At 38.3% G+C, this 14,964-nt stretch overlaps 1 protein-coding gene across 6 annotated transcripts in view; it reads left to right on the forward strand.

Moving 5' to 3' along the window:
* Nucleotides 1-14,964, forward strand: part of USP6NL (USP6 N-terminal like) — a 109,979-nt gene that overhangs the window by 70,755 nt on the left and 24,260 nt on the right. For all 6 annotated transcript variants that reach the window (XM_005526060.3, XM_014255216.2, XM_014255215.2 and 3 more), the window contains 3 exons: nt 3,044-3,124; nt 11,552-11,659; nt 13,556-13,665. In XM_005526060.3, the coding sequence (XP_005526117.2) occupies nt 3,044-3,124; nt 11,552-11,659; nt 13,556-13,665 (299 nt within the window). The remainder of the gene's footprint in view (nt 1-3,043; nt 3,125-11,551; nt 11,660-13,555; nt 13,666-14,964) is intronic.

Consider the following 14,964-nt stretch of genomic DNA (forward strand, 5'->3'; position numbering starts at 1 on the left):
AAAAAAATCCTTAGACTGGTATTTCTGTGTGTGTATGTATTTTTGGTCATAATACCTTTACTCTGTTATTACCTTAACAGTAATAATGCCTCATTTTGGTGCTTCATTACTTTGCTGCACATTTGATATCTTAAATGCATGAAATCATTGTCCTACGTTATGAGCTACTTAAACTTGACAAGAATCATCCAGCACATCTCAGATAAAACAAGGGGAGGAAAGATTTTCTGGAGGAGGAAAGGACACAGAACTGACCTCAGGAAATCTGGAGTCTGTGTCTGACTCTGATTTTGAAGCTCTATAAAATGTTTTATAAGTAATTTTCAGTTAGGTTTTATTATTGGTTTACTTGATTATAATTTCTCTGGGGAGCAATTCAGCAAGTTCTGGTTTTGTGTGAGGCTTCTGCTGAAGCATTGCTATAAGTCCCTGGCACACATGCTCACAGGGAACGTGGAGTGCTGCACACGAGAGGGGTGCTTGCCAACTTCGTGATCTTTGTGCTTTCCCTAGTGCATTGTTTACTGACATGAGAGTAGGAAACCAGCTCTGCTTCATTTAGGCATTCTGTTACTCCCAATGGCAAAAATGCTTCAAAGTGTAAAATGTACTCAGAAGACAGATAAATGGATTTTTTTTTTTTTTTTTGGTGACAGCTACATGAAACTTGTCTGAAAGAGCAGAAGCAGCATCCCTCTGGCTCTGCAATGAGCTGCCTCAGATCTGTCTGTGTTTTCAGTGTTGTACCTGTTAGACATGAAAGTGAGCACAGTACAGACAGGGAAATAAATAGCTAAAAGTTTTCAACAACTGAACACAAAAATAATTGCTATTTTGACTACAGTAGCATTACTTGAGAACGGGTGAATTGACACAAAGACATAAAAGCTTGAACAAATATACAGTTGAAGTGAGCTTCTGGCTCAAAAGACCAAAAATCTTGAAAGCAGATCAAACATACAAACAAAAAGACTGTGGAAGCAGATAAGGTTTTATTTTTTTTACCAATTACATGAACAACCTGTTGAGGGCAGAGACCTTTCCTGACTTCCTGTTATTCTTGCAGCCTAAACTATGCCTAAAGAACAGCTGCTTTAAGAGATGTTGAAAATGCTGATTCCTTCAAGGGCTTGCAAGTGTGAGGGAGAATCAGAAACAGTTGTGAAATCTTGGAAGCCACCGTTTTTCTAGCCTTCCCCTCTAACATAAACCTTAAGAAATGCCTCTAAAAAAAAAAAAGACAAGTATTTGATATATTGCCCAATACAGCCAGAACCTGAACAGCAATGTGGGCAGTTAATTGTAACATTAGTAGTTAGATTAGGTTGAAAGAGTAGAGGCACTTCTTTTCCTCATAACATTTTTATACTTGTGCCAGGCTTACAGAATTTGAATTCCAACAAAAATAACTTGAAAACTCAAACGAACTTATTTCCAGGACATTTTGTGGACCTATCATAGTTGGGGTGGACCTAAACTTCATTGAGTTACACTTCTGCTAATGCAGGGCTTTGGGCTCCTGGATTAAAGAAGTTGAGGAAGTTAAAGAAGCCCATTTTATTGCATTGCTAGCCAAGAAGGAATGCACAAGTTCTGATGGATAAAAGATAGAAGTAAAATTGGGATTCTATTGGGACAATAAGTAATAATTTTCTTTTATATCTCCCCAAAATTTTTGGATGCAGTTGACTTTATAAATACTTAATGAAAGTATTAATAACGTCTCAGTATCCTGCAGAGCTTTAAAATTAAACTTTTATATTGTTACCACATTGAATGACTGCCATATGAATATCCTCCCTGTCTTTATTAATTCCTGGATTTGAAGTTGGAGATAGAAGGGCTGTCCTTTACAATAAGACTAAATACTTGTTTATATTCAGCTCTGAAGAGAAAGCAGTAGCCACACACAGACATATTTCTGCTTTAACCCTTCCAGTCTGGATCTTCTGCTCCAAAGCTTTATTACAGAGTTGAAATAGTCTCATTAAAAACACATAAAAACACACAGCTAATTATTAACTTTGTAATGTAATCAGAGACACTTTGCAAAATGTAAAACTGAGCTGTAGAAATAAGTGCCAAGTCTTACGATTGGAGCTAACAAAATACAGATTTTTTTGGTCGTGTAGTGCCAAAGTGCCTTGAAATTCCATGGACTGATGGCTGATTCCAGGTACTGGTTTGGTTCCCAAATTCAAGAAGCTGATGGCAAGTCTATCAGTATTTTCATAGATAGAAGGGCAGGCTGTTAAGGTAGTAGGGCTGTACTTGCTAGACTACTTAATAAAACTATTATGAGAAGATGGGGTTCATTTGTTTTGGTTTCGATTCTCATTCTATCACCTTGCCACTTAAATCTTCTTGTCAGTAATAAAATTTAAGCTGATACATCTTGAGAAGAAATCCTTGATGTTAAGTTACAAGGTAATTCAGGTGAAAGTGTGCCCTGCCAAGGAGGACAATTATGTCAAGGATGTCTAACTTTTAAAGTCTAAAAATTAAAGCTTATTCTGCTCCTGCGCTGTCACTCTTGCATGCATTTGTTTCTGTTCCTTTTTTACTTTGTGCCTTTAAAGAAGGGATGGTTTGTGTGATCAATTAAAAAGAGTAGCTAATTATGCTTAGGGCAAGTCTGGAGAAAGGAGATCATTTCAGAGACAACTAACTTTTAAGTGGCTTGCAGCAGAAATCATTTGCCTGAAAACTGAGTATTAAAAACAAATGGCAGGTGTTTTTTGTTTTTTTTTTTTTAATTTGCCAAATATGTAAAAACAAAACTTCTAGAAATCTTTTACTCAACCTCCTCTTACAAAATACAGTTTTTCCATAGTGCTGAAAGTAAGAGTTTCTGCTTGGTTTTTGGTTGGGTGGTTTTTTGGATATTTTAAATTAACTGATGTTACTCTTTGTCATTCTCAGATGACTGAATAAAAAAGTTCATAATGCTCTCTTAAACTTTTCCTTGTTATTTTTAGAAAAACATAAATAACTTTAAATGCATTCGTTTTGGAGATACTAAAAATTTCTAATTCCTTTTCAGCAAAAGCACCTTGAAATTGAAAGAACTACAAAATGGATTAAGATGCTGAAAAGCTGGGAAAAATACAAGAATAGTGAGAAGGTAAAATTCTGAATGCTTTTATCATTGGCTGTGGCTTCTGAAGGAATGTATGCCCTGAAATTAGATATCAAAGCCTGTCTTTGATATCTGAAAAAAAAGCAAAAAAAGCAAATCACACACTGAAAGAATAAGTTTTTTTCTTACATGCAGTAATATCTAATGACCCAATAGTAATTACTTAACAGAATTTTTGATCAAATGCAAGGAATTGTGTTCAGTGTGTTCATGTGTGCAGAATAATCTGTGGACAGAGTGGGTTATGTCAGGTGTGCCATTAAGTGCTAAATACTTCTACTTTCTTTAAAAGCTCGGTGGGGACTTCCATGTAAACAGTTCATTTGCTGAAATTGTGGTCTTGGTCATATTAAAATTATGGAAGTGTTTCAGCTGGAAAAAAACTTCCTGGAGAAGGCTGTTTTCCCAATACTGGGTTCTGGTGGGGGCAGGGGGGGTGGTTCTGGTCTTTTGGCTTGTTGGGTGGATAACGCACATAATCCCAAATTCAGATTCCTTCTTCTCTTCAACAGAGCTTAAGACTTACATTTTCTGTTGGAGGTTCTGTTGCTGTTTTTTGATGCTGCTGATCCACCTGTACTGGACAGAGGACCAAGGACAGCTCTTATGCATCCCAGGTTCCTGCCCTGATGACTGGTCTGGGATGGCCTTACTCCCTTGCTGGCCTTCTGCTTAAGTAAATTATCTATGCAAAGTTGAGACCTTAGAAGAGAGAGATTTAGACCAGAACACTTGTTAGCTTGATGAGCAGAGAGCTGAGATGCTACAAATGAAGTAGAGGGAGAAAGATACTTGGCATGTCATCTGTTCATCCTGTCTGCTCACTACCTCTGTTTTTGAGACTGGTAACTTTTTTGTTAAAAACCATAGCAAGTGGTTGATCTCTTTCTGGGTATAGCTCAAAATCTAGGAAGTCCATTTCCTTAAAATATGATGTGAATGCATGCAAAATAATTATTTGTTCCCTTAGTTTTTCTTATAATCCTACTTTCTGTCCTGCCATTTTCTCTGGGAGGAGAAACCAGGGGTCTTAACACTTGTGACTTTGTTTTGTACATGTGGCAGTAAAGACATTTTAAAACAAATATATTCCCAAGTCAGAAGGACAATAAAAAACCTCTCTAACAGCTACTTTGTTTGCAAAGAGAACGTTAATTGTGACATTTAAGATAGCACAATAACCATGTGTCATCTAAGCAGCAGTGGTTGTGCTCTTCAGTCATTGGTGACATCAGTTCACGAGACACTGACTTAAATAATCCTCTCTTTACCAGGCATGCAGAAGGTCTAGCAGATCAGCTGAGCAGAAAGAGTTTCAGTTCATGTAACAAATTATAGGCTGAACTATAAATAGTGGCCAGAATAATTCAATATGTTCATAAAGGGATGAACTTGGCTTGAGGCTAGGAAAAATTTTCACTTATTGTTGAACTCCAGTGAAGCACATGAGGTTTAAAAAACAAGGGTGTTTTCCTTATTCTTTCTCACATCTTATGTGGTAAGTGAACCAGAAGTTACAGGATAAAGAATCAGCCGCTGCCTCCTCCTGAGCATCCAGTGGAAAGCCAGACATTATTTGTCACTACTCTTCATGGAAAGACTGGCCATATTCTCAGAGCTGTGCAAAACTCACAGTTGAAGACAGTTTTTATCTGGAAGTGTGTTGGAAGAATGCACCAGCTTTCCAAGCTCACATTCTTGAAATGTGGAAGGAGAAGTTACAGGAACAGTTCCTCACTCTTGTTTCCTGTCTTCGCTTGACAGGATAAAGTGGTTAATTTTGCTAAAGAAAATGAACAGCCTGTGTGTTAAAATACTCACTTCACCTGACATTGCCATAGTTTCTGTGCAGTGAGGTTGCTCCTGAAATGAATGTTCTTTAGAAACAGCACTGAAGGGGAACATTGCAGTAACAACAACAGTATTAATGTTATAGAATTATAGATTATAATTGTAGTGATGGCTTGGTTTTGGAAATTGGTGTATTTGAGTCATGCTTGTGCTCTCAAATAGGTAGAAAGGGAGACTCAGAGAAAGTGATGGTCCCAGGTATACAGCAAATATGTACAAAATACAGGACTTTGGACAGCCTGTTTTTGATGAGCCTTCATAATACACAGCTAAGAGAGCTTTGCCTTGAAGGAATTTGTTCATACTGTACACATGCTGTAAACAAATCCATATATTTGATTCCATTATCCCAAACTGTCACATGCTTAATTGCAAACTACAGTTTTCATTCAGTACTCTTGCAGAGCTGCCTATGGGCTGCTTCTCAATTTTTTTTTTCTGTCATAACTTCACAAAGAGAATAAATGAGAAAACATTAACACACTGGAGGGTGTGTCTGTGCATTTGAGATGCTTCAGTTTACATCTTCTCCTGGTCTTGACTGCTGAAAAATATTTCAAGAGATAGATGAGGCTTCTGGGAACCTCACACTGTTCTTCCATTAGAACTCTTGTGCTAAACCTTGTAAAAAAGGTGGGGTGTGGAATAGAGATTAGGAATACGTGACCATGAGGAATTGGAAAAAGGTGGGAAAATTGTCATATTGAGACCAGAAATGTGCAAGGCTCTACCATATTTGGGTAATAGTTTAGGGGTAATGAAATACGATGTAATAAAGTGAGCCTGTGTACAGCTTTGTAACAGTGTAGAATCGCAGAATCATAGAGTGGCCTGGGGTGGAAGGGACCTTATTGATCATTGAGTTCTCGCCCCCTGCCATGGGCAGGGACACGTTCCATTAGACCACCTTCCTCAGAGCCCCATCCAGCCTGGCTTTGGACACTTCCTGGGATGAGACAGCCACAACTTCTCTAGGAACCTGTGCCAAGGCATCACCAGGGAGGATTTCTTCCTCATAGGGAAGGATTTCTTCCTTATGTGGGAAGTTTTTTGTTGCCTTTATATCCCTGGCCAGATTTGATCTCACCAGGGCTCTCTAACCTGATCCTTGGCTGCTCAGATGGTCCTTCTGTATTCCTCCAAACTGCCTGTCCTTGCTTTCCCCCGTAGGCTTCTTTTTTCTGTTTGAGATTGTCCAGGCACTCCTGTTCATTCATAAAGGCCTCCTGGTGCTTTTGTATGACTTGCTCTTTGTGTATAAAACTCCTTGATTCCTCTGTGGTTATATAGGCATCTCTTTCAGTGGAGTTGTCATGTTTCTTACAGATAGCACTCTGAAGTGTATAACTGCCGTTGTGTCTTTGCTTGATTGATATTCGTCAAGATATAGCTTTCATCTCCCCATCAGTCATTTCTTATGCAAGAAGTGTCACAGAGCAGCAAAGTTTGTGTTTCAGTGTGGTCCTTCTCTAGTTTGTGCTTTTATTTCCTATTTGTATTCTACTGCTTAGTAGTTCAGGGTACAATCAACCACCCACAGATAGTAAATCCTTCCTGGCTTAGTATGATCATAACTTTCGGGAAAGATTAAATAAAACTGTTATATGTTGTATTCCCATTTGAGTATTTCCACCAAAGTATTTCTGTCTTTCCCTGTCTGCCTTCATCTATCTGTGATTGAAGTTGCCTAAATTGAAGGGGAAAGGAAGAAGAGAAACAATCAGGGTAGCTGCCATTTCCAGCTGTTCTGGCATTCACACACAGTATAATAATCAAGTCTCCAGTTTGTTTGGAGTCTAAACACAGAGCTTTAATGAAGAACCCTCTTTGCATTCCTCAGATTTTTGAATGTGATGGAGCAACCCTTCTATTTGCACTTTTTCTTCCTTTTATGCAACCTACAGAAGCTGTAGAACCTCTGAAGGCAGCAGCCTTTATAAATATATTTTCTTTTCATTATGAATATACTTTCTTGTGAGACTTCAGATTTTAATTCTTACAGTTCTCATCACTGATTCTTTTTGAGGTGGCAGAGTCCCTTTGCTGCTTGTGCAGCTCTTCCTGACAGCTGAGAAAGTTTTATTTTCAAGAAAACCAGCTTTATATCTTGCAGGAGCAATGATGCCAGTTGCCACTCTTCAGGCCAGTGCTGTGTGACAGCAGCCTTATTTCTTTCCCAGAAACCAGTTTGGTGTATGAGCTGGAGAGAGGGGCTGGGCAGGGAAGAGGAGGTTGTATGTTTTCCAGGTGTTTTTGCATGTTGGACATTATGGCCTTCATTGAGATGACAGCTGAACTTGTTTTTGTCTTCTTGCTTTATAAGGATTTTAGTTCATTCTGTATATTCAGTGTATTTATAGGTCCAATTTGTTTTTGCATGAGAAGCTCCTTTGAATTCCCAGGTGATAGGGCCTCATTTAGTATCAATTTCTCCTACCTACTTCAGGATCAGCAATCTTACTAATAATTGCAAGAGTTTGACTGCTGTCTTTGGCTGAATATCATCTTAGATGTGCTGCAGAACTGTATTTTTATGTATTCTGTGTTTATATCTATCAAGGATCACTTTATTTTTTCTATGTCCTGTGTTGATGGAAACATCCCAGATCCCATAACCCCATTCTTTGAATTATGAATGTTTTCATAGATGTGTGTTTTTATCTTAACTCTGAGTTTATATATTTGTGTTTTGTTTTGAGCGATTATCTTAAGAAAGCTGTAAACTTCACAAATTATTTAAAATTAACTCAGTATTTCATCTTCCCAGAAGAAGAAGAAAAAAGTAACTTCCTGAATTTTCTATTTTGTTTTAATTATTAATTAGGAGAGAGGAGAAAAGTAGATAAGAGTTCTGCAAGTATATAGATACAAGCAGCATTTCTCAGCGGAGTTTTATTCTGGTATTACATAAGGACATAGAAGACAGCAGAGGGCACTAGCATGGTGCTTATGGCGAAGACCTTCAGCTAGTTAATAATCAGTGTGCTCATTTATATTTTCTTTAACTGCTTGGTGACTGAATGATTATCAGAAATTAATTTTGCAGTGAAGTGTGTGAGTTTCCCCCCCACTCCCCAAGATGCAGCATAGCTGTGTCATTTTCACAAAACTGCAGCACTGCGTAGGGTCATGGAAAGGTTGGGGTTGGAAGGGGCCTCTGGAGGTCACCTGGTCCAGTGCCCTGCTTGAGCAGGGCCACCTCTAGCTGCCCAGGACCATGTCCTGATGCGTTTGATATTTCCAGGCTTGGAGACACCACAACCTGACTAGGTGACCTGTACCAGTGCTCTGTCACCCTCACAGTGAAAATATGTTTCTTGCTGTTCAACGAAAATCTCCAGTGTTTCAGTTTGTGCCCATTGCCTCTGGTTGTGTGACTGGGCACCACTGATCAGAGCCTGGCTCTCTCCTTTTTGCACTTGGCCTTCAGGGTGGTGTAAAAGACAAATCGATAAGATCCCTTTGAGCCTTCTTCGCACCTGGCTGAGCAGTCATAGCCCTCTCAGCCTCTCCTCATGGCAGAGAGGGTCAGGTCTCTTTATCTCTGTAGCCCTTTGCAATGTGTCCGTTTGTGTTTTGTGTTGAGGAGCCCAGAACCGGAGTCACCAGTGCTGGGCAGAGGGAAAGGATCACCTCCCTCAACATGCTGGGAATACTTTTGTATTCCCATATATTGATGCAGCCCAGGACACCATTGGTCATCTTTGCTTCAAGGGCACTGTGCTGGCTCCTGCTCAACTTGGTGTCCCCCAGGACCCCCGGATCCTTTTCTTCTGATCTGTTTTCTGCATGGTAACTCCTAGAATGTTCTGGTGCATGGGATTGTTCCTTCCCAGGTGCAGGACTTCGTACCTCTCCTTGCTGAACTCTGTGAGCTTCCTGTCAGCCTATTTCTTCAGCTTGTTGACATCAATCTGGATGGTAGCACAACCCTCTTGGTCTATCAGCCACTCCTCTCAGTTTTCCATTGTATATGTGAAAATATTCACACTTGTTTCAATGTTCTTTTTTGTGCAGTGGAGCCTATGCCATGACTGACATTTCTCTCTTCTGTATCAGATAGTGGAAGTCTTTGGTCTTGTGTTCTGCTGAGTCTTTAGGCAGGATCTGGTAATGACTTGGTATGACTGAGAGTTTTTTCTCTGCCTGCCTCAGTAAAAGAATAATGGAACAGCAGAGTCAGCTGAACACAGATCTAAAATGGTTTGCAGGAAGCAGTGAAAGTTATTTGAGTTTATTCTGACAGGTAGTGCAACAATCAGAACTTAGCTACTAAAATGTTTTCTTTCCTCTTGGTTTGTTATTTTGCGTTTTTTTTTTTGGGTTTTTTTTGCATACCTGTACTGGGCTCATGAAGCTGTTCACCTCTCTGTCCTTTCTGTTCTTTTTAAAGGTATAGTTGCAACTCACTTTTCAAACTTTTCTGTGAAAAGCACTTCCACAGTTCTCTGTCTCAGTTTTTACTGCTGCTTTAAGGGCTCTTCTAGCGTTTGGCTGTTTCAATCTAGGCAGTACAGAAGATGGGAAAACTGTAAATGCCATGGAGTCTGAATGTTTCAATGTCTGAAACTGGAGATTCTTCTCCTTCAGTTTTATTTTCCAAAGAACCCCTGAACAACAATTCCACACTTTGGATGGATGCTTTGAATTGTTTTAATTCTATTTGTCTAAGAAGCTATTACTATAATGGCTTATTTCTGGCCTTTTATATCCACCTGACCTTCTCCCAAAATATTAATTTATACAATAGCAGTAGTCTTGAGAATTTATTCTTCAACCAGTTGTCTTCATTAATAACCTTTTGTTCTTGGAGACATATGAAAATGAGTTAAAAAATTCTAATTAGCTGACAAAAATGTTTGTTGTGAAGGTATTCTGTTGGTGGATGTGGGTCTGAGGAATAAAACTTACCTGTCACTGAGGACATAGATCAGTGCATTTTTTTTTTTCCACATAGTTTTCTTCCAAATATCCAGAAAAGGTACTGCAAATTTAGCTCATTCTCCTTTTCAATAGACAGGCTAATGTCTTCCTAGGATGACTCTGCTGTAGTTGGGGGAGTTTGGTTTTCAAAAGATTGAATTTTCTTCTGTCCCACCAAGAGGTACCCTTTTGTCTGGGTTGACACACACTGAAATCCTGTGTGACCTGAGCTCAGGGTAACCATCTGTAGAGAAGGCTGCTTTGGAGCTCTGTGTTGTTCATCTTTACAGAAGAAACTGCACTGGCACAGCTGTGCTCACACTGCAAGTGTTGCTGCTGTAGTATTCTTAGTATTAATGCAGAAAAGTTTTATTTATGAAGCACAACATTTTTTTTGTGGACAGCCTCTAGGATGGCTGTTGTATCTTAAACAAGTTTGTTTTTCATTTGAAAAAGGAAAAGGGAAGAAACTCATAACCTTAGTTGTGCAAGAGTTACGGATTCTGCAATCCAGACACAAATCCTTGCTGGCATTAAAGACACCTTTAAAGAGCCAATATATTCCAAATGGCAGGAGGTTTGGAAATACACTGCAACGAGGGGTTCATTAATTTTCTAAAACTGGAGATGTGAAATACGCAAAAAGAAAAACAATCCTGTCTTTGAGGAGGACATTGCTTTTAAAATATTTCTTATTGCAAACATAACTTTTATAAAAATGTTTAAAGGAAGTGGTGGCTTTGTCAACTGAAATTTTTAAGGTCTGACTTCCATTGTAGGATAAATATGAAGAAAAAATTGGAGAGCAGTTGTGTGTGGTTTGCTCTCTTTTAAACCTAATTGTCTCCCTGTGTAATCATTAAAATAATGGTAAAAACATAACTTCAGAAAGGCTCATTTTCTGTGTCAGAGTTGTCTTTTTAATTTTCCTTGTCTTAGATATATCTTCAAAAGACTATTACACCTTTTTGTGTTCTTTTGTTGTTTTTTTTTTATTTGCAAATGTTTTAATATGCATGTAGGAGACTGATTATTAGTTTAGAAATTAGAATGTGAGATCTGTTAGCTTTAGAAACGGCGCATTCTGGTTTTTTGTAATCCCACAGTTTGTTTCCTTGCATACATACATTTGACCATACTGTCACAGTTCTAGAAGAATTCAAAAATCAGTTCTGCTTTTGGGTTTTTACTGACAGTTTTTAAAGCTTTGTGATTTTACTGCTTGCTTTTTGTTATTTCTATAAATAGAGTGTAATTACAGTGAGTTCCTAGTGGCTTATCCTGAAATAGTGTTGCTAAGAATCTGATTTTTGGGATCTGAATTACAAAATAAAGGTGATAATATTCTGTTAGACCTTCCTACATGCAAAAGTCATGGCTTGAAAACATCACCTGGGATGGTTTGGCTTGTGTCTGTTTTGTCCCTGTGCCTCTGGATTCTGTCAACAGGTCCCAAATGGCATTGCTGGACATGTTCCTCAAAACAGACTGGAACACTTTGTCCACTACGGGTCGTCCCTTTCCTAGGGTGCTTGGTGTACTTCCATTTTTCTCTTTAACATATATAGCATCACTATTCTTTTTATTCAGAGAATTGTAAATTGGGCTGCATTTTTACCTTCTTTTCTTTTTTTGTAGTTTCATAGGAGAATTTATAAAGGAATCCCACTGCAGTTGAGAGGACAAGTCTGGTCTTTGCTGCTTGATGTTCCTAAGATGAAAGAAGAAATGAAAGACTTCTATAATGTGAGTTTGTAGAATTTCTACTTGATATTAATTTAAAAATATCAGGTGCTAAAGCTACAGGCTTTATTAAACCTTTTCTGTTGTGCAGTGTTAAAAAAAAATAAATTAGAAGTTACATTGCACTCTATGGCTTGTTTTAGCTAGGAAAAAGGCTGTGTATTTAAAAGCTGAGCTGAGATTGAGTCTGAGTAGATGAGCAGTCTTATGAAAGAAGATTGGTGTTGGTTGTTGATGTTATCTAAATTTTTGTCTCTGTTACCTTCCTCATATTTCTTGCTCTTTAGTCTACAGGCTACTTTTTTAGACTAGTATTTGTTTAAGTTCCTCAAGAAGGCTAGTGGGAGATTCAGAGGAGGTGAAACCGGTTATGTGGAATAATGTAATTGTGGGAAAGAATGCAGAATAAGATTAGAAGCATTTAAGAATAGGTGAAATAATCTTTAGGAATTATTAATGTCATCTAATGCTCAATGCAAAACAAAGAAATCTTTGTAGTTCAGATACAGAAATAGAGTTTCTTCCATCATTATTTGATTTGTGATACACTCATCTTGCTGCTCTGTTTTCCTTTTTCCTGAAGTGATATTAACACTGTTCACTGCAAGTGTCACTTATAAACTGCACCTTTAACACCTTAGCACATGTTTATTGCAGGTCAAATAGCTTCTTTTAGTTCTCTTTGCAGGGGAAAGACCAGTTCTTACCCTTCTGTCCTTCCTGTTGCTCAAACTTTCGTTACCTTTCTGTTCTCTCACATGTGAAGCTGCCATGATTGCAAGGGCTCAGGGTGTGCTTCTTTTAGATAGTCCATCAAGTCATAGGTGTTTAAAACTAGAAATTTTCCCCTTGCGGCTTTTCTGTCTGTCTGGGGAACAAATCATTCTGGGTGTTTAGTTTAAACTGTACTGAAAGGTGCACATAGTGCACATTGTGGTTAGAGCTGTGTTGGTTCAATCACTTACAAGTAATTCTTCATGTACCTAAAGCTTCTGGTTGTGTTCAGCAGAGTTGATGCACGCTATTGTTCCCTGTTTGATCCCTTTGTTATTATTTTTGACTTTACTCTTGTTTTCTTGCAACCAGAGTCAGTAGAGTTTTGCTTTTTGATTGTCTGTGGTATTCTTTGATAGTCAGAAGTAATCTTTTAAACATACCGTACTGAATCCAGGGTCTTGCAAACCCAACTTTTACAACAGATGTGAGAATAAAGGAATGAGAGTCAAGAGAAAATTATTTTTCAAAAAATAAGGTGTCAGTCTAAACCTGTGCGGGTTTCATAAGTGTTCAATTATAAAAATGGATTTAATTATAAAACACTAAAGCAAGTGCTAAAGTAGACCTATTCTACAGCTACATTAGATTAGAACAGAAAGACAGAGGAAATTGCTGGAGAAAAGTCCATTATCTATATTTAGATAATAACTGGCATCTATGTAGCTATTACTTCTGCTAGAGAAAAAGACAAGAAAAGTATGAAAACCACACTAAATCATTTGCTTAAAGCCTAGTCTAGAGCACTTGCAACTCGGGTTCTTGTTCCTGAGTACCAAAATTAATTTTCTGTCTTTCTCTTGTGCTGTGCCTGCCTGAGAAATGCCAATAAGAAATTTGAAATGCTGAAACAGACTTAAATATGGGTAGTGAATGATGTGTCCAAAAAAATGTCTATTATGGGATTGGTCTTTCTACATCTTTACTCTGTGGCTGTTTCTGACTCATAGAATTTCTACATGTACACGCTTATTTTGGAAGTTGAAACTGCTAATCTTGTGAGTAGCTATTCTATATTGTTTTAAATGACATGATGGTAATTAATTCAATATAGCTGTACAGTCAAGCAGCTTTGTGGTTTTTTAGTTCACAGTTATAAGCTTCTGTTCTTTACTGTACTCCCAGAAATTGAAATGTCAAGCACGAGGGTCTTCGCCAGATATTCGGCAAATTGACCTTGATGTGAACCGGACGTACAGAGACCACATCATGTTTAGGGACAGATATGGTGTAAAGTAAGTAAACTTTCATCTTCCCAGAGATTTTAGCCTTCCTTAGATTTTGTATTCTTCTCCCAGTATCTAATTCAGAACCAAATAAAGCAGTATTTTTGTATGTGAGTATTTGATTATTTGCAACTGTAGGCCATAATGCTTTTGGATTTCTTAAAAATGTTTTTCATTGTTTTCTGCTGCCACAAGATGAGGAATATTTGGCAGCTGTCATCTTTAAAAATGCTTAACAGTGGAAAAAGTGGGGGTACAAACATCAGTATTGTTGCTTGTTTGCAGCATCAGCATCCTACTGAGAAGAAGGTATTTTTCCCCTTCTGTCTCCATATGAGTTCAGTTCTTAATCTCCTTTTCTTGCCAAGGCAGATTTTATGTTAGTCAGCTCTTCTCAAAAAGTGGTACTCAGAGCTGTGGTCTTCAATGTGATAATACAAGAAACATTTTCTTACATTATTATTCTAGATACTTTGAAAAAAATCCTAAATCAGGTGAATTTCTCCGATGGCTGTAAGGCGGGAGCACAGAGCAGAGATTCCCAGGCTGAGATGGCTCCATGCAGCCAGCTCAGTTCAGATCCATTTCTGCAGGGCTGGCAGTGCCTGTGCTGCTCGGGCTTCTCTTCGTTCTGTGCACACATTTCACATGTCAGCAGAAGCTCGTTGCCTCGTCAGTTTGGGGTTAACACAAGCGGAGCCAGCTCCAGTCCCTGTGGCTCTTGTAGCCGTGCCCTCAGAGTCCACACGAAAGCCTTTGGCTGCCTAAAGCAATTTCACACTTGGAATAGATCTTGGAATTACTGTACATATATTATGCATTTCCAGCAATGCCTCGATGAAAAATTCAGAAATCGTTTCACATAGCAATGAAATAAAGTCCCCTGGGTAAGTCAATTGCTTGTTTGACTTTTAAGTAGACTGTATGTCTTTGAAGGTTCATTCTTTTACAGGTCTTCAGTGTTATTATTTGCATCTAGTGCAAATAATAGTGAAATCACCGGTATTCTGTGTATGGAACCGTGACTGAGATTGAGCTCCTAGCCTCACTTTCATAGGGTCAGTTGAGGATACAGGAGGTTCCTGTGTAGTTTGGGGACCTGTTAGTTTGTCATTGTAAAATGAGGCTTCAGCTTAATGATTAGTGCCTTGTTACACTTTTCTTTAGTTACTGAAGAATGTTCTGCAAGAGGGTAAACCAGAATGCCACAATGCAGATGTTTTGATAAAATTCTCAAAGTAGAAATCCTCTTACCCCAAAAAAATAAGCACCTTCAGGCTTATGCTTTCTCTTTTTTTTTTTTTTAGC

This window comes from Pseudopodoces humilis, chromosome 5, assembly GCF_049639895.1.
Source record: "Pseudopodoces humilis isolate 2021_Gansu_Grassland_sample_001 chromosome 5, ASM4963989v1, whole genome shotgun sequence".
NCBI lineage: Eukaryota > Metazoa > Chordata > Aves > Passeriformes > Paridae > Pseudopodoces > Pseudopodoces humilis.